We start from the raw sequence: 19590 nt of genomic DNA, 5'->3' as shown, positions 1-19590 counted from the left end.
TGTCCGATTCCGGTCAGTGACACTTTGAAAGGAACTACTGTATTACTTTCTCATGATAATAGTCAAAGAATTGCTTATCGTGTTTCCATACTCTTTGTTTAAATTTCTTTCTTCTTGAAAAACGATCTACTTCTTCACCATATATTTTCTTCATTTTATTCAAGAGTTCGGATAATCTGATTTTGAATGAAATCATTTCTGAGCTTTCCCCTTCAGTTTTCTGCCCATTACTACTTTCTTTGTTACTTGGTCTCTTTTAATTGTATTTGATTTCCACGACTTTTTAATTCCCTTTTTAATCATCGTAAAAGTTATTGGGTAAGACCCAAATATTATCTTAAAATGATTATTAAAATATTATGAACTGATGAATCAAAATTTGGAGGTAACAATGTTTCCAATCAGCGCAACCAACATTATCAGTCGATGCATAATCCACACTGGAGATGAGAATGAAATTTTTAAGTTAAAATTGATATTAATGTTGTGTGAGGTATTTTAAATTGTTACATAATTGGACCATGCTTTTGTCAGAAAAAATTTAACAGAGTATCGATATGTTAATTTTCGTAAGACAATTTCCAGGTTTATTAGGCAAAATACTGCTTAATGTTCGAAACAGTATATATATAGAAGATAGGCTGGCTGATATGTCAGTTTTTCAATGTTTGATTTTTAATAAATTATGCAAGAGAAATATCATTATAACTGTTATTACATCTGGTAAAACGTATATTGAACTCTCCAATTAATGATTAAAATTTGCTTAATGTGATAACAATTAAGATATTTTAATGCTTTTTTAACACCTTCTATACTGGTCAACTAGGTCCATGATCGTCGTTGGTACTTACAGTATGAGGTAGGTTAACTATATATACAATCAGTTAAGGAAATTTAATTAGCATCTCATATTAATGGTAATGAAATAACACAGTGTCATGAAAGTTGTTTTATTGTAAAATATTAATTATCTTTCTCTCATATTAAAGATTTTTAAAAAAAATGAAGCATAAATTATAAAATGTTTATAAGTTAATCCAACTTAAACAAAATATAAAAATCGCTTTCTGAACAATAAAATAATAATTCAAACCTTCGTAGTAGCAAGTAAGCTTAGATCATTGTATTGTAGAAACATAAACATACTATGTTTTTCCTTCTACGCTTTATTTTTATTTTCGTTACTTTGCTTAAGTGTTCTTGAAAAGTTTTGCTTTATAAGCTTTTCATTTTTTAGACGCTTCTCTGCATAGTGTGCTTTTTCTTTTGTATTTATTTGTTCTGCACTCTTGTCGTGGTCCTGCTTTAGGAAATTATAGATGTATTTGTTGAATCGTTTAAAGGCAATGACTCAATCTTGTCTGTACTGTAGCTAGTGTTTATTTATTTTTCAGGAATTACTAATTGTTACTCACTATTTTTGTGAGCAGACGATTGTTGATTGATGCCACAAGTGACTGCAACTGGTCTGTCTGTCACATAAACACCAAAAAACTCAGATTCCAGAAACATATTTTCGTTAAACGGATAAATTTCTATAACTCCGAATTCGGACATATTGTCACAGTTTGCTGCCAATGGAACTTGGAAAAAACTGTAGCACAAACTATAATTCACATATACATTTGACTACGGACAAGCACCTATTAGGCTTTCGGAGAAAGTATCCTTTCCGCGTATTCGCTCAAAACTAAACAAGTATGGTAACAAAATTATAACGACATGTGACAGCAGAACCTATACGTTAGAAAGGGACAACGTAATACACAAAATAACCTTCCTATAGAATACGTAAAATTGTTTGCAAAAGGAGCCCACGGAAGTAATCAAAATATGACATACAATTGACTCACTTTTGTACCATTAATGGAGACAATGTTGACAGATTATAACTCGACACTTGTGGAAACTATACATAAAAATAAAGAAAACATTTCTTGAAATTTTCTGTCCAACAAGAGAAAAGCTGTTTTATTCCTATACTTAAATTTTATGAAAAGAAAACCTTAGTTTATTCTTATACTTATACTTAAATTTTATGAAAAAAGAAACCTTAGTTTTATTTATACCCCAAAAAGTAAATCGATTATCTTAATATCGACAATACACTATCAGAAACAAATTTATGAAAAAGTTCGTAAACGTATTGACTTTTATAATTCTAGAAAAGGATACATTCCATAAAATGGCACACAAGTACTAGTTTTTATCATTCATGCTCCTTCTTCCCTAGATTTAATTTATTTCATTTGTATGTATGTGCCATTTACGCTTGTTGTTCACGTTATTCAAAGTTTTGTTACTGCAAGTCAATTAATTATTGTAGTAATAATTTACCTTTTATTTCAAATTGTTATTTTGATTGACACTCATAATTGGGTTATTAAATTATGAACTACAAAATGATGGCAGTATATAATTATTATTAAGCAGGTTTTACTTGAAATTTTTTTTTAAGATGCTTTATAATAAATCAATTTTTGTCAGACCTTAAAATTGAATATTGATAATCAAATCCAGACATGAATATTTCGTTAAATACATCCGTAAATTGGTACAAGTAACAGGTAATATAATACTTATAACATAAGTAACGATACTTTAATTAATGGATTAAATCGCATACAGTTCATTTACAATACACTATTTAATGTAGTTAAGCACACTTTGTACAATTTTTTTTGCAATTTATATTGAGAACATTGGTTCTCAGTATTGACACGATTAATATGGTTTATCCAAACATCATTAATAAAGATATCGCTTTCCACATCTACATGTTTTGAAGCATGTTTTAATACTGAAATTAGTACTCGACAGGTTATTCATGATGCCCATATTGTTTCCACAGGGTGTTTCTAAAGTATTCGATTAAATTATGCCAGGGTATTCTACAAAAAGTACCGATGATAAAAAATTCTACAACAATGTAGGTAAGCTTTTATTCTGAGTTATAATTTTCCGAAATAATATGTCAGAAGAAGTGATCGAAACGAGGTCCTTTGGCAAGGACATAAATTTTGCCATGTATGCTTCTAGGCGTGCCTGGTTATCGTAAGACGTTAATTGTTGAACGCTTAGAACACGAAGTACACGTACACTTTAATTATTAGAAGTTATGGGTTAAAAAGAATGACTACAGCGTACTTTATAATTTTACTTTAATTTTATTTCTCGGGAAGATATATGGTTTTTGCTAGAACTTTACGCAGCGAGAGACAGAACTCAAGTGAATAAATAATAACAATAAATAATCACAGCGTGAATAAATATTATAAATATTATTCAATATAACCCAGAAACTCTTCAACGCATAGTTCAAGCACATATATATTTCTCCTAATTTTTGTATAAAGATACGATAAGACGTATTTTATTTTCAACATTAATATTCAGATACTACAATATTTTTCTGTTTGTTGATTTATATCTTTAGAAATTATTGAAATATTTGTTCAGTTGCTTTACACTATGTTAAATTACTTATTGTAGATGACAGAAATATAAACAGTTCTTTTACAATTATATTTTCTTCTATAATAAATTATTAATGAAACGATAATCTGTTTCTACGTTTTACAAATATTCGGACAGATTAGAGAAATTAAATTTTGATGTGTATAATTTTTTAACTCTGTTAAATTAAATAAAAAAGTTTAACATTTTGTTGGATAATCGTTTTGTTCAATAACACCTTTTAAACGACGAAGCATATTTGAAATAATATTTATTAAATATTTAAATGTAATAGATCCTTTATCTTCTTTTAACTGATTTTCTAATTTTTTTTATTGAATGTATTGCTGTTTAATGGGTTTTATACTCCAATTCATCCTATAGATTTTTTGTGGGATTAAGATCAGGCGATTACAGTGGTGGATATAACACTTTTGGACAGTTATATAGTAAATATTTCTGCACATTTTTTGGTAAAAAAGATGTACCTCAACAAACTACAAATCTTTGAACAATCGATGAATAATACTCAACCAAAAATCGAAAACACATCGGTTTGTATTTAATGATAATTGACACGTACTACACACCAAATTATTCTTGTGTGATTAAGAAGGTAGGAAATTGCATGCAATGTATAATAATACAGTTTTATTTAACTTAACGCAATATGATGCAAGTAAAACTTGCGAAGAGAATGACGAAAGTATATGACTGTCAAGGAAGAAGTCTGGAGATGATCACGTTAGATTTTGAAAGCTAAAGTCTGGTAGTTTCTAATTGGTGGAGGAATCGAAACTGATGAGAACAAAATTTGGGAGTGATTGATACAGAATTGGATGTTTATGAAAATATAGAGACAATGAGATTGACTCTTAGAAGAAATGTAAAGTGTATTGTCTAAAGAAAGGTAAAGAAAAGGGAAATGCAAATAAAACGATCAAGGAAAAGGACACAAAAGATTAGAAGGAAATCCTTTACGAGGTTAGTCCCGGAAATATCCGACCTGACGTACAGATGGCGGTAGTTGTTTGAAAATAATGATTAATGGAGAAAGTACAGACCCTATAAAGCTTAAGTTTCAAAATTGACAACGCTTCGTTGTTTAGTATTTGTTTGGCAGCCGTCAATAGTGAACGTTCTCAGTGAATTTGTAAACATGGACGAAATTGGTTATCGTTATGTGATACAATACTTTCACTGGAAAGGCCTCACTCGAACCGATATGAAAGCAGAGCTAGACTCTACTCTGGGGGAGTCTGCTCCTTCGTTTACAATAGTAAAATATTGGGTGGCAGAGTTTAAACGAGGCTATCAAGACGAGCAATGCAGTTGTCGACCAAATGAGGTGACTATGCCTGAAATGGTGACAAAAATCGACAAAATGGTATTGGATGACCGTCACCTGAAAGTGTGCGAGCCAGCAGATATGGTAGGTATATCAAAAAGTGCTATACATCGCATATTGATTGAAAATCTGAACATGAGAAAGCTGTGCGCAAGATGGGTGACGCGATTACTCGCAATGGAACAAAAACAACGTCGTGAGAATGTTTTGATCGAGTGTTTAACAAGCTTTCACAGCAATAAAACCGAATGTTTGCGTCGAATCGTAACCATGGATGAAACATGGGTACATTGCTTCACACCTGAGACGTGAAGAGGCCTTCTTTGAGAAGTGGCCTCGAAGAAGGTGAAGACAGTTCCATCTGCAGGCGTCAGTTTTTTGGAATGCGCAGGGGATAATTTTCATTGATTATCTTCAGAAAGGAAAAACAATTAACGGCGAGTATTATACGAACTTGTTGCATTTAGCAAGCAAGATTTTGTTTCATCAAGACGATGCACCAGTTACTAATCACACATCTGTTACCAAAATCAATGGGTTAATTATTTGATCGCGCATCCTACTCGCCAGATTTAGCCCCCTCGGATTATTTTTCGTTTCCAAACTTGAAGAAATGGCTCGATGGTAAAAGATTTGCCAACAATGATGAGGTGGAGTCAGCGGTTGATAGCTATTTTGCAGAGCTCGATGGTTCTCACTATAAGTAAGGTAGCGAAGCTATTGAACATCGTTAGTAAAAGTGTATCGATCTAAAAGGAGACTATATAGAGAAATAAAGATACTTTTTCCCAAATTTTTTTGTGTTTTGTTTGTTGGATCAGGTACTTCTGGGACGACTCCTTGTGACCGTTGAGTGGCGTAAAAACTATTGAATTCGTAGTGCCTCTGCCCTAGTGCACAGGTATTTTAAATGTTTCTAAATGCATTCATTTGGATATGTGTCAATACATAATCTAAATGGATATTTCTGGGAAAATGCACTCCATTTGGAAACATAATCCGATGTCGTCTATATCTCGAGCTAGACATATTATCTGACTCATTTGCCGTGGCGACCACAAAAGCAATGGAGAACATAGAGTACTTAAAATAAAACGCAGATGGCTACTTATGAGATAATACTGTATTGTTAACGTTATTATATACTATTTATAATTGAACTTTGTGCAAAGTTCTCGTCAAACAATTTGTGGTTGTATGTAACGCAATATAGTTTTTTAATTGAAGTAAATACCGGCAATCGTAAATGTTCGGTTATGTTTTGCAATTTGATCTTAGAAATTAAATCCTTGTGTTTAATTATATTTAAGGCAATACTTTGCGGTGTTTTTAATAAACACCATTTCAAATACTAGTCTCTCTACACCGCAATTTTTAGTTTTGTAAATTGACACGAGTGAATAATGGAAATCGGAAATTTATTTACAACACGTGTTTTATTATGCAGCAAACTCTACTTATGACTGTAGATCAATCTTAGGAGCTATGTAGCTTCCAAACAAGCGTGTTGTAACTCTGGTTTTCATTGCGGTGATATTTACCCCGGGAACGCTCGAAAATTAAATTTTATTAAATTATACGTATTAAATTTTCACGTATCAAATGAATAGCTTCTGATATAATAATAACCTAAATCTAGTTCGTACCGATACTCTGTTAGCGTGCCACTTGCTTCAGATGTTCTGCATTTACATCACCTGGATAAATTACTGTAGGATACTTTTCGTGTTTTAGTTATTTATCGAACGAACATTTATGTAAATACGTTATCAATTTTGTGTATCAGTTGCTTGTCTATAGGAAATATATGTTAAGCTCGTCGGTCGATTTTTCAGCTTTTCCTTAACATCCTTATTTTTCCAATATTCAAATTATTTGCAATCCGATGATTTAATTTTCAGACCAATAATCTTTCCTTTGTAATATCTAATTAGAGAAACTAAATCCTTCAGCAATGAAAATATTCACTTCCTGTTAAATGCCACGTGTGTCTTGCGGCATATTAATGTGTACCGTGCACACTTAACGTTAAAGAGGAATATTATCCGTTAAAATACAACTACCGACGTAAGAACAACTTTCCATTATCTGAAAAATGTTCATATATCGTTTAATGGAAACGAATTTTGTTTCAATTTTTCGAAACATTGAACGCGGTGTAATTCCGGAGTAAAAATTAATGCGAAACCTTGTAACTTTATTTTCAATTTGACAAATGCAAGAAATCTTTTGCACCGATCAATAATGACATGCATGGCAGTCCATTTAAATGTTCGAATCTCACTCGTAGTATACTGGGTGGTCCATGCACTGTTTCAGATCATAATTCCGTTATTAATGCATTTACGAAATGCATATTTTTCTAGCACAGATCCATTACCCTGTCCATTCTACGCGAAAAATTATTAAGGTATATAAAATTATTACGGTAAAAGAATTATTAATTTTCGAGATATTTTCGAAAAGTATCTTTATTAAACGACAATGTCGAAACGGTGTTTACGTTTACAACATAGTCACGAAGCGTTTGAGCATCTTCTTCAACAAAGACATTATTTGAAAATATCTCGAAAACTAATAATTTTTTTACCATGATACCTTAATAATTTTTCACATACAATAGACATACATAATCCCCTATAATGTAGGGGAATGGATCTGTACTACAAAAAATATACATTTCCATTTAAAGAAAGGATGCAGTTCCTAATTGCACATGCATTGTTGAATTTGAGAAAACATCTAAGATCCTACAGACGTAGTGCTCTTTGAGCCATTTACCATTTTCCTTTGACACTTTCGTGAATGCATTAGTAATGGAGTTATAATCTGAAACAGTTACGTGGACCACCCAGTATAATCTTCGATATCGACAAGTAATTTTTCCATTGATGCGACCACGTATCGATCAGGTATACGTATGCGATCAGATATACATTTTCGAAACACCTCGTATATAGTTGGGACGCGCGAGCGGGCTATGCACACTGCTAGACATCAACCTGATCGCACATGTACGAGTGGACTTCGGTTAGGCTTAAGATAGCCTAAAGCAGGATGATGCAGCAGCTACAGGTAAATGTAATTAGGGATTGATCGAATGGTAAGCACAGAACTGTCTAATTGCCCGAGCCGATAGCTCCCTTCCGGTCACCGGATGCTTGACCGACGTAAAAGCATCTGGCTCTGTGACTACGAACATTTGTGATTTTAAACACGTGGAAAGAAAGAGGAAGACGTTATCGCTAAAGATGGAATCAAGAGTGTCACAAATGATGTCCAAATCAGACATAAATTAGCCTCGGTTCTATCCATAATGAAATACGTTGGAGGTTTAAAAATAAATAATTTACTGTATTCAGGAAAATCGATTTTGATCTGTTCCTATAAATGTGCCAATTTAGCCCTTTTGTACCATAAGTAGGCACATAATGAAATACGTTGGAAGTCTAAAAGTAAACTGTTTACTGTATCTAGGAAAAGTGACTTCGATCTCTTCCTATAAATGCTCCAATTTAACCCTTTGTGTAACATAAATATAGACACATCGGCATAGTATCGTTGTTTCTGTAGCAGGACAAGACCACAAAGTGTTTGAAGGATCGATACGATTTGGCAGGTCAGACAGCCGTTTCGAGTACTGAGAACGGAGATACAAGATATTGTCATCGATAACCAGAGACGGAAATAGGATAGAGAAATCTAGAACTGGTAGAGGATAGATATAGAGAGCGAGCTGTAAAATGAGTCCTATGAATCAAATTCATTTGTACTGTCTGCGATGGTTCGCTTAAACTGTTATGAGCCACCTGTGTTCCACCTACCGTATCCTACGCTTCAGCAATCAGATAATCGGAGCAATTCGTCTTCAAATTGATAGTTCGAATAACTTAATACTCCACTGGTCGTACGAAGTATCTTTATTAAATTTCGGAATTGCATCGAACAATAATGTGATGTAATTATTTAAGAGGATAGTCTGGTATTTTTGGTACTGTAATGTGGTATTTTTGGATCGAAAATTGAGGATTATTTATCATCTTTTTGCTTTCTACAAAGGAATAATTTGATCAAAATAAAAATCAGCAGTAGTTTGATACAGTGTTGTGTGGTAATATCCATACCATTGATGCGGATTTTATTTTTCTATTATGTTTTAAATGCAAGAACAAAAATTGTTCCGAAAAAATTATATACGTGTGTCTGTAATATTTCGAAACAATTTTTGTTTTTATATTTCATGAGTCAAAATATGACATGAAAATAACATTCGCACCAATGAAGTGGATATGATTTCAGGTAAACACAAAGATAGACCATCGTTAAAAGAATTATTAATTTGGATCAGTTTATCCATAGAGTAATACATCGTGAAGCCAAAATTTGGAAAATTTAGAGAACAGGAGTATTTTATCATAATTATTACGTTTTTCACTTTCTTTCTGTTTGTCTAAAGTCACTTAAAAATATAAGTATTCTACATTTTGGATTGTGTAACGTGAACAAATGGAATTAAATGTTACGAAATGTTAAATTTGATATAGTGTTACGGTATGTTTATAAATGTTGAAAACTTCGAAACTTTTATATTCTTCCGGGAAGAAATATTTTTGTTTTTCTTCAAATTTTTCTATTTCGATTAGGGCTATATACCATAATTTTTGTAATTTTTTTTGTTCTATTTCCATATTTTACATCCCTGGCAACTGTTACGTATGTGTAATAGGAGCCATAGAGATAACGATTTATTTTACGATAAGTTGTACGTCGAATTGCAACAATGGTTGTATAGCAGCACCTGCGTCGTATGGCAAGTATTACAACAAATCCACACAATTTACAATTATCGTACGAATAGTCGTATTAACGATGATGGTAAAAAGTCTCCTACGAAAGTTCATTAAATCCGTATGATTTCTACAATTTTTTAAAAAATAATTTTTAGGTCAAACAAAAGCAAAGTTTCTTAGGTACTGGATACTGCAACATAAACAAATTATCGTTATTTCGAAATTGCAGGGTATCGCAGGTACAGCTTGTGTGTCTAAATACATTGTACAATAGGCTACTAAATAATACAAGTTTCATGAATCCCAATCGAATTTAAGTTCATATGATAAAACTATCTTCAACAATTCCACCTCCTTACATTATCTTGATAACTACTGAAGATACAATCAAGTTTTCTTAACAAATTTTTCACAGTTTCTTATGGAAAATAATGTATCGTATAGATCAGTTTACAAAACTAATAAAAAAGATTTAAAAAATCAGTTTTATCACCTTCAGTCTCAAAATGGTAGAAAAGATGGTAGATAGTGATTATTTTCACTTTAAATTCATAATTAACCGCAAATATCTTGATTTTGTACCGATGTTATGTACTGTATACACATCGTCAATTAAAAACATAAATTGCGTAATTGTAGGAATCTCCTTCAAACCATAGATACTAGTTAAACTTAGATAGTAGTCAATCCAGACAATATTGTTCGTAATAGTGTTTTTTGATTTTCTTATTATATTTTCTTATTTCATCAATGTGTGCACTGGGTTATTATCTGCTAAAACCAGTAAAAAATTTGTTTAAAAGATTTCTTTGCATATTTAACCATTTTGGTGGTAGCATTAGAGGTTTTATTCCCTAAATTTGAGCTTGATCGTACGTGCTTAAGAAACGTATGTGCGGTTTAAAAATTAAATTACGAGTTTTCTGCTGGAATTTGAATTTTCAAGATTTCGATCCCTTCAATCATAAATACGGGATATCGTTGTTAACTGAATCTCAGGGCAGACGAATGCTTTGAAACGAGTTTTAAACATCCACGACCCGATTCATAACCACGGAAATATCATTGCTATGTCGAAAGCAATCAGAAACAAAAGGCAGATCGATAACGAGAAGAACGTTCAACGAGCCGAAACGCACATCAAACAAACGTGGAAACACGCGGGATTTCCTTTCCCTCTGAATATTTCATTTTTTAACCACAGCTCCGGCCGTAAGCCAAGAACGAAGCTTGTTTTCCACTTTGCTTTCATTTAATTGAATCGGTTGCGTTCGTTCGCTGGATCAACGATTGGTGTTTCGGTAAACGATGCGGCCGACGCGTGTTGATTGGAACGAACTTATTTGCTGTTCCTTTTTTTTATTTTTTTTTTTTTTGCTCCTGACCGCACAACAACGCACCGTTGAAAACGATTTCAATTTCGAACGAACGAAACCCGCAGGAATGTGAAGCCCGGTAGAATTGTTCATTACCGCGAACAAATTCTGCGATTATTAAATGCGCACTTTCTACCCCATATTGATCCATTAAGCCGACAGGCTTTTCGGAGTATCTTGCGCGATAATACAATACAGTTTGAAAATTGAACTTTCTTCGAATGCTTGTAAACAGAGTTATTCGTCGATTGGAAGAATTTTATACGCAGGGAAGATCTAGGGTTTGTTTCACTTTTCAGTTAATTTTTCATCAGAGTATTATTTTACTTACGTGTTCTCGTATTAATTTTAATTTTAACTTAATTTTAAGACCGGATTTATTTACTGATAACATGCGATGAGTTATTTCATCATACGTGGTGATTAGTAGGAAGTATGAGTAAAATGTGAGAAATTAGAAAATGCAGCTTTATTAAGGAAATTGTGTAAAAATTAAATGATACTCTCACAATGATTAAAATACAGAAAAATTTTTAAATTAATTATCGAGAATAGTATGTAGCGCTTATCTGTATTGCAGTTGTGACTTCGAGATTTAGAATAAATGTTTTTTTCTTCTTGTTTCTTAAATTAGTAAATATACATCGTATATATAGACGTATGCACATTGATTTTTCTTTAGAATTAAATATGAAGCCTCGAATCATCAGCAACAATTTTCGATATATAATTTAAATGAATCCTAAATTTCTAAAACACTACGGTATACTTTTATCGGAAATAAAATATAGACACTTTAAACCGAAATAAATGTAATAATTTATTGGAGCTTATACGTGTTTTATAATAGATTTTTATGTAGACAAACACTTCCATAAAGTGAAAAATATTTGCGAGATCCCAGTGAGATTTTTTGAAATATGGTATACAGTTTTGTACAGATATTTTTCGAAATAGAAGTTATCAAATTTTACCACATTTTTCGTTTTCGATGAAATAGTTGTACCTAAAAGCTGAGTAATAAAAATTTTTTAACTATGTTAAATAAATTCTAAGGAAGTCCTTTCGAGTCCGTTTCCTAATTATTTTTATTCATTATCTTAATAAACATCGTATAAAGGAATGGACAAAAATTAAATGATTTCTACTGGCAGATAATTGGGTGATATTTAATATTCTTTTCTTAGAAAACTATCGATCATACAAATTTCAAATTATACACATATATTTATTTATACTTTTTAAGTTATTAAATATGTTTCGAGTATAAATAATGGATTTTGTTGAAATAAATGACGGTTGCGCAAAGTGTGTATACAAAATCCAGTGTCCATATTTGGTACAAGAATTTTCGTTCTGGCCATCCTAAACAAACACACAAAATATGCACAAACGTGATTATTTCCCGAATTAACATAAATTGAAAAATTCGAAAATTGGAAGAACAATATTGTCTCGTTATAGGTATTCGTGTTTTGTTGTAAGTAGTTTCTCTATCTCCTCTACTGCTTTTATAGTTGTGGCTTTGATACCTAATCTTATATTGTGATGATCTTTAAATTTCGTTACTAACTCCTACTGACATTGAATTTTTATTTCCAATGCTGTTTCCTATGATAATAAATCCGTGAGTGGATTTCTCATTATCCACTATTCTAAAAACCACGTTCGATTTTCCAAATCTCCAAAGCTGCGTGTTCTTCTTTTTTTTTTTAATTTTAATTTACGGATTCCTTTAATTGTATAGTTTCTTAATTTATTTTCCTCACGTTACATGCGAACTGTTTTTTATATCTCACCGCGTTCAACTTGTCAACAATGTCAATCTTGCTTTCTATCGTTAATTAGGTCTTTCTCAGGCTGATGACAAATTAATAATAATTTAATTAAAATAATGCACGCAATTGCAATAATAATTATAATAGTACAATTTATTAAATTTTAAAAAAATTTAAATAACCCGGCCTTCAAAAAAAAAACAATATTTATTTGCCTGTATTCCTGTACAATCGGCTGCTGAAACTCGAGAGGCCTTTTATGGTTTACCATCATGTGTCGTCTCGCTCACTAGCAGTCTGTTGCACTCGTCGTGGCAAAGAACAGAGCTGCAAAATAGAGATATATACATTACAACTACTTTAAATTTTAAATGAATCGATTTATTGATTTCCAAAATATATAAACCAATTTCAAGAATATAATTTCAAGAAAAACCTCTTTAGATATGCAGTGTGAGAGTATATACAAAGTTCGGTTCAGAAGTTCTCTAACATTTTAATTTCTCAAATTTCTCCATAATCCTTTTAGTATAAGGTTTTCAAAACTCGACACTTCAAGCAAATACGAAATCCCTTGAATCGTATTTCTGGATTGGTAAGTAACAACCCCTTAATTGTAAATATAGCTTCAACTCTACAAATTGGTGTTACTAACAATATTATTAGTTTCGTTAAACGAAAACGGTACTAACATTGTGTCTCGCTTGTTCTTGGATCTATGACGTCTACCAATACTGCACAACAGCCTAACAATGCTATGCTTTCTGGAGCTTCCAGTTCATCCTATAAAAGCTCGTAGTGTCATTCTCGTGACTGGAACCCGTCTCACGACGAGTTTCACGTACAGGTGAATGTATATGTATGGCAAACCTGACGTGGGATTGGAAATTCGAAGTAGCTACCGCGGTCGTGCTGCGTTTGACATATCTATACTGACTTGTAACCGCATTGTCTCTCCTTTCTTCAGACGACGTTTTCTTCTCGTTACAGTATCTCGTACTTTCCTTTCCGTGTTCCTATCAGCCTTTCTTTGCATCAACCTGGAAGTCGATATCCTATACACGAACCGTACTCTGTACTTTTTCTGTTAACTATTCCATTTCGTTACGTACCCCAAAGTGTACAGTTGATCAACATTTCAGAACTTGGTTAATTTTTAACTGCAGAAAAAATTGTTCGAGCACGAACTCGGCTGACTTGGAAAGGATACTTACAAGAAAAGATCCCTAAGTGGAATTCTGATTTCTGATTTCTCAATGAAGTTTCGCAGAATGCTAGAACATAAAGTAACAAAGTTAATGATTGTGTTTCAATGGGCATATGATTAATAGTTTGCGAGATATTTCAGTTTTGACAGATGTTATTCTTCAAATTAAAAACAACTTTTGAGAAGGAGCACAGCGTAGTCGGTTAGGCATTTCCTTCTCGTGCTACTACTTTTTTCACCACAGATTTAAGCCCCATTGATACTTCTTCCAATAAGGAGCAGAATTGCATATATACACACATTGTTCTTTTACTATACGACCCTTATATTTATGTTGCCGACATCGTTCTAATAAAGAAGTGAAGGAGACTGCAAATCTTAGGATTATTCAAAGTCAGTACCTAGTTAACTGAACGCATTGCAAAGTCCATTCTTTCAATTCCAGTATTTCCTAACTAAAATAGATTGTACGTGTTTTGGCTACGATATTGTAGTATCGTAATTTTAGGATAGGTTTAGGAAAACGTAGATTTAAGACAGCATTTGGCGAGCAACGAACGAGGGTAATAAAAGAGGAAGTAGAAGTCGTAGCAGGCTCAACGAAAACCCTTCGGTTCGAAGGGCAAGGATTTACCCTTCAGCTTCATACGAAGGATCTTTCTCTTTTCAGAAAGAAAGTCAATGTTGAGTTGAGAAGTATCGAACCGAGTAGTGTTGAGTCGAGAAGTGTTGAGCCGAGAAATGTTGAACCGAGTAAGTTTGAGCTGAGAAGTGTTGAGCCGTGAAAGGTTCTAGAGAGTTGTATCGTGGTCGTTATTTACTGTTACTCATCTATTGTCAGAGTATTAGTTATTTATAATTTAGTAAATTGTATCACAATATTGAATGTGAAAAACAAACCACGAACTTGGTTTTCGTGCCTGGATTTGTCGCAGTCATTCGAAATGTTTCGGGAAGTTTCGTTCAGGTAGTACCCATTTCCAGTCACGAAACCACATAGCAGGATTCAACTACCGTTGCTCGTGCAGACCTCTATTTTCCATTAACCACTGTGGGTAGCGATTCACTAACGGACAAGGAACAAACGTGTGATCGATCTAGATTTGGCCACTGTCTCATTTACGTTCGATGGCGGAAAAGTTTCTTGTAAACACGTTAACGTCCGAGATACTCTTCGCGTCTGTTGTCTCGAACAATTACGCGATACCTGAACAAAGCGATTCGTTTTTGTACTCTGAAGTTAACGAATTTCTACAGGAGCTCATTTGAACACTTGTTATTTTTCTTCTTCCTTTTGAGCCCACTGTTGTCGATGGTTATGAAAATATTCTTTTTTTCATTAAATACTGGAAGCTAAAGTAAAAGGTGAAAGTAGAGGGCTTGTGGTTTTAATTTTCGGTTAATCTTTTTTTAGATAACGTTATTTCGAATACGATTCTTTCAATTGCCGTAGTTGAATCAGTAGTTATTTATCTATCTATTCGGGATAAAAATATTTAAAATAATAATCATCGCACTTTCAGCTTTATTTTCAAATTTTGCGAAAGTAAAACGCTGTAACGAAATACGTTACGAATGTCGTTAATGTGTATGTACATATATGCCCGAAGAAATTGAAAAAATCAAGATTTTTCATGTATCGACTACATGTTAACAGCTATTTGTAGTATTGGGAATTACACAATTATTTTCATGTTTGTAGCGAACCCGAATATTTAATCAGCCATACGGAAACTTATTTTACTTCTGGTAAATTGAAATGTTAAAACTTTAAGCAATTAAATAAAGTGGACTGACCACAGGGTTGAATAACGTTTCGAATATTTTCGATTCTATAGAAAATGAATTTAAAAAATATTTTATATTTGATGTGTTTGAACCACAAAAGCCACATTGGTTTAAATTTCCTACCATCTCGTAATAGTGATTTGTAATGCATGCATTTTACCTTGTGAACTGGAAAGATGATACACAAAAAATCAACTATATATATTGGTCTATCTTTATTTTCACATTATTAACACAAAATCTAGAAAAATGTCCATGTAATTTGGAAAAACTGAAAACAACCGAAAAGCAAAAATATTTTCACCCACAAATAAGGGTGTCATTCAGTGTTTGTCGTCATGTTATTTGTTGTTTTTCCACCTCGTTTAAATAAATTGATTTTAATTTCATCTGAGAATATTACCTTGTTTCAAAAGTTCTCGTCATAATTTATAAATGTTTTAACAACGCTTTCTAACAGATTTTGTTTATTTACTTTGGAGATCTAACAAGAAACCCTTGTTTTTTTAACGTTTAGTGAATTGTTTCAAATTTTTGTTTGTACAAGACGAAATTTCCAATATTAAATTCTGTACATTTGTTGGATTTATGTGAATTTATTTTAATTTATCAATAAATCGAACATTAAATTTATGATTTATTTCTATCATTTTTGTTATATATAAATAAATACTTTATTTTATTTAAACATTCGTTTACGTATTATTTAGTAAAGTATATGAATAAAAACTATATTGTTTTTTTTACTTTTGAATATAACTGTTTGTATTTATTTTCCTGCTAATTTTTATTACCAACATGGGTCTACCCTCAATTATTTGAGTAACTATAAATATAAATAAATTATAATATATTTAATTTTTGGTGAACTTTTGGGGCACGAGCGTTGAACTAATCACAGTTAATGCGTTAAACTAAACATTAGGATTTTCACAGGTAGCAGATAATAACGCGTGAAAAAATTAATTTATTCAATTTACAAATATTATTTCAATTTAATAAACTGTTACACGTGTATTAAGAAATTCAATTTTCATTCATCGCGGCAAAAAGTATGTCAAAAATTGCGTGCGATCAAACAGTATATGTATATTTTCTTAAAGTATACAAATTTAATTTTAACATTTAAACAAGGGAATTTTTTTGAAAACTGGTAATGCAATAAATTGTTGGACATCGTTTGGACATATTTTTCGAAACACACTGTGAGCGGTGGTCTGTTACCAATAGAACATTAAAGATCATTATTTAATATTTTGTTTTTATATTTACTTGCTACATGAATACCTGCACCAAATTTTAATGGCTTTGTGTTCAAGACTGCGTTTTTATAACTCGACAAAGTCACCTTCAAATGGCTGTTTGGAGTAGAATACACCTTTAAGCTTCAATAATGCGACCCGTAAGACCACTAAAACGACGAACAGAAGTTCATTATTAACTTTTTTTCGGACAGGTCAGGACGATATGTTTCTCTTTATCCCGATCCCTAAGTCCTGGCTGTATATCTGCTACATTTTCGCTCATTAAAAAGTTCTAACGGAGGCGTATGCTGTGGCTGCAACCAGCCCCCTTTTTGTTCCCGCGTTATAGAGGCGGGGGCATCCGAGCAGGATTTTCATTATTAAAAAGTGTTACAGCTGGTCCAGGGATGAAAGGAGCCGAACAAGCGGGTAAATGGGGAATTATCCGGTGTCAGATGGCGGACTTAATTTCAAAAACTTACGAAGATTAATTGCAGAATAACGAAGACTTTGAGGAACTGCGTACCTTAACGTCTTAAAAATGAACTATTCACCGCGAAATACCTAGCTATAATTCGCAACTTTTAGATGATACCTCTGTGCTGTAACGTGAAGTAGAACTTGAAGTTTCAAGGGTAAAAAGTAAGTTGCTCTTACTTTTGTATCAAACGTGCAGAAACCATTACAGTATTAGAAGGAAACTCTATTCCAATAGTGTAGTTATTTACATTGTGTTGAGTAGTGGTGTATATTTCACTTTTGTTGTACACTTTATAATGTAAAGTTTCTATTTTGATTTAATCAACCAACTTCACTTTCACTTTTAATTTCATTGAGAATTAGCTTAAACTATTGGTTGATTCTCTTCGATTGTATAAAATTAATGTTTGAGCCGACTACCTTTATCGCATTTGCAAAAAAGAGATTTAGCACATAAGTTCTCCTAATGCGGACTAAGCTACTGAGCTTAGAGAGCTTTTCCCACTCCACTTCCATCACCTTGATACAAGGTCGTTAACTGCTGACGCACATCCAATACGGTTAATGCTCGCTCTTTTTCATTTGTTTCTCTCCTTCTGAAGTATCCCTGTCTCTTACAACTCATGGCAGTTCTGGAAAACTAAACTGCGTACAACTCGCCTTTCATGAACAGGCCTGTCCTAATCTATCAAACAGTGAAAAGAAGTAAAACCTTTTTCTCCGTGGTTGAGGAACATTTACGTATATATAATTTTAATTCCGATTCGATTTCAACAAGTAGCTATACTCTATGCCCGATCAGTGCTTACGCTTTCAAGTTTATCGAAAAAAAGTTTAAATTTCTTCAAAGCATTTTTTCGATAATAGTAAAAGTATACTTAATTTCGCGAATAAAAATGACCAGTTAAACTGTAATTTGCATATAGATCGTTTCCATTTTTTCTACATGCACAGAAATCTCTTCAAAGGACCTCGTAATTGTTTTTCGAGCAAGCTAGTGTCATGGAATTCTTTTTGTTTTTTCGAGTACAAAATTTAACAGTGGATCTTAAGCATTTAACTTTGTAGATTGACTTTTCTACAGTCAATCACAAGCAGAGAGTCGAGAAAAGCACACGACACTTCGTCATTCACGTATAGTTGAATCACTGTAATAGATTGCTCGATAAGTTTTATCGTTCGATGAAACTTATCGAGCAACCTAGTACTATACTTTTGTCGTTCGATGAAACTTATTGAACAACCTAGTGTTACTAGATCTACGAGATCCCTATTATAATAAACTAAATATTATAATCTGAACATTCACGACTCTGAACTATTTTAAACCGTAATTTCTACGATCAACGAAGTTGAGTCGAAAATACTCGAAGATTCCCTAGAAAGCAACGAAACGTTATTAGTATACGAATTCGATGACACTGTGGCGCGCCACAGTGACATCAGTGTGGTATGTCGTTTGATCTTTGCACGCAAATGTTTACGGATCCATTAGGATTCGGATTGTCTCGTACCGGAACGCTTTCCCATCTATGATCATCCAATTCGGTTGATTCTCTATGGAAATCCGACGCACAAACAAAACCACCTGCGGTCGATACGCAGTTCATGATTTGATCAGTCAAAATCATCAAATAACAATCATCGATCGGTTCACTCGGTTCTCAGTATAGAGGAGGGAAGTGTGTTGGAACCGCGTGTTGGAAATTAGGTCAATTAGTAATCATGGATGATTCGAAGCCGCGATGAAAATTTGAAGGAGCCGCAACGAAAATTGCAAATCGCTACGTTAACTGATAACTTTATCCAGATTCTTTCGAAGCCGCTGCACTTCTTTGAAACGTTTACCTGTAAATAAAACGTAATATTTATAAGCGTAATATTTACAGCTCATCGTGTATACGATTATTATTCATTATCCATCTCGTTTGTTAACCATCAAATCATAAACACTAAAAATCATAAACACGTAAATTATTTATATTTTTCGTATTATTATTATATATAAATTGGAATTTCCACTGAAAAAAAACACTAAAGATTCTTTAACAATTTGAAACAAGTGTTTCATTTTACTTCTAGGAAAGTTTAGTTTTTTCATATAGTAAATATTTTTCGTC

The 19590-nt window shown here is 32.7% G+C and overlaps 1 protein-coding gene across 1 annotated transcript in view; it reads left to right on the top strand.

Annotated features, from left to right (window-relative positions):
• LOC143155163 (uncharacterized) overlaps positions 1-5979 on the top strand; it is a 78563-nt gene extending 72584 nt beyond the window's left edge. Inside the window, exons 2-4 of the mRNA XM_076327585.1 lie at positions 1398-1666; positions 4140-4443; positions 4569-5979. Coding sequence (XP_076183700.1) covers positions 4619-5119 — 501 coding nt within the window. The 5' untranslated portion in view covers positions 1398-1666; positions 4140-4443; positions 4569-4618 and the 3' untranslated portion in view covers positions 5120-5979. The remainder of the gene's footprint in view (positions 1-1397; positions 1667-4139; positions 4444-4568) is intronic.
• The last annotated feature ends 13611 nt before the right edge of the window (positions 5980-19590 follow it).

Source organism: Ptiloglossa arizonensis, chromosome 2 (genome assembly GCF_051014685.1).
Source record: "Ptiloglossa arizonensis isolate GNS036 chromosome 2, iyPtiAriz1_principal, whole genome shotgun sequence".
In the NCBI taxonomy this organism is placed as follows: Eukaryota; Metazoa; Arthropoda; class Insecta; order Hymenoptera; family Colletidae; genus Ptiloglossa; species Ptiloglossa arizonensis.
This window is presented reverse-complemented; position numbering and strand designations above follow the sequence as displayed.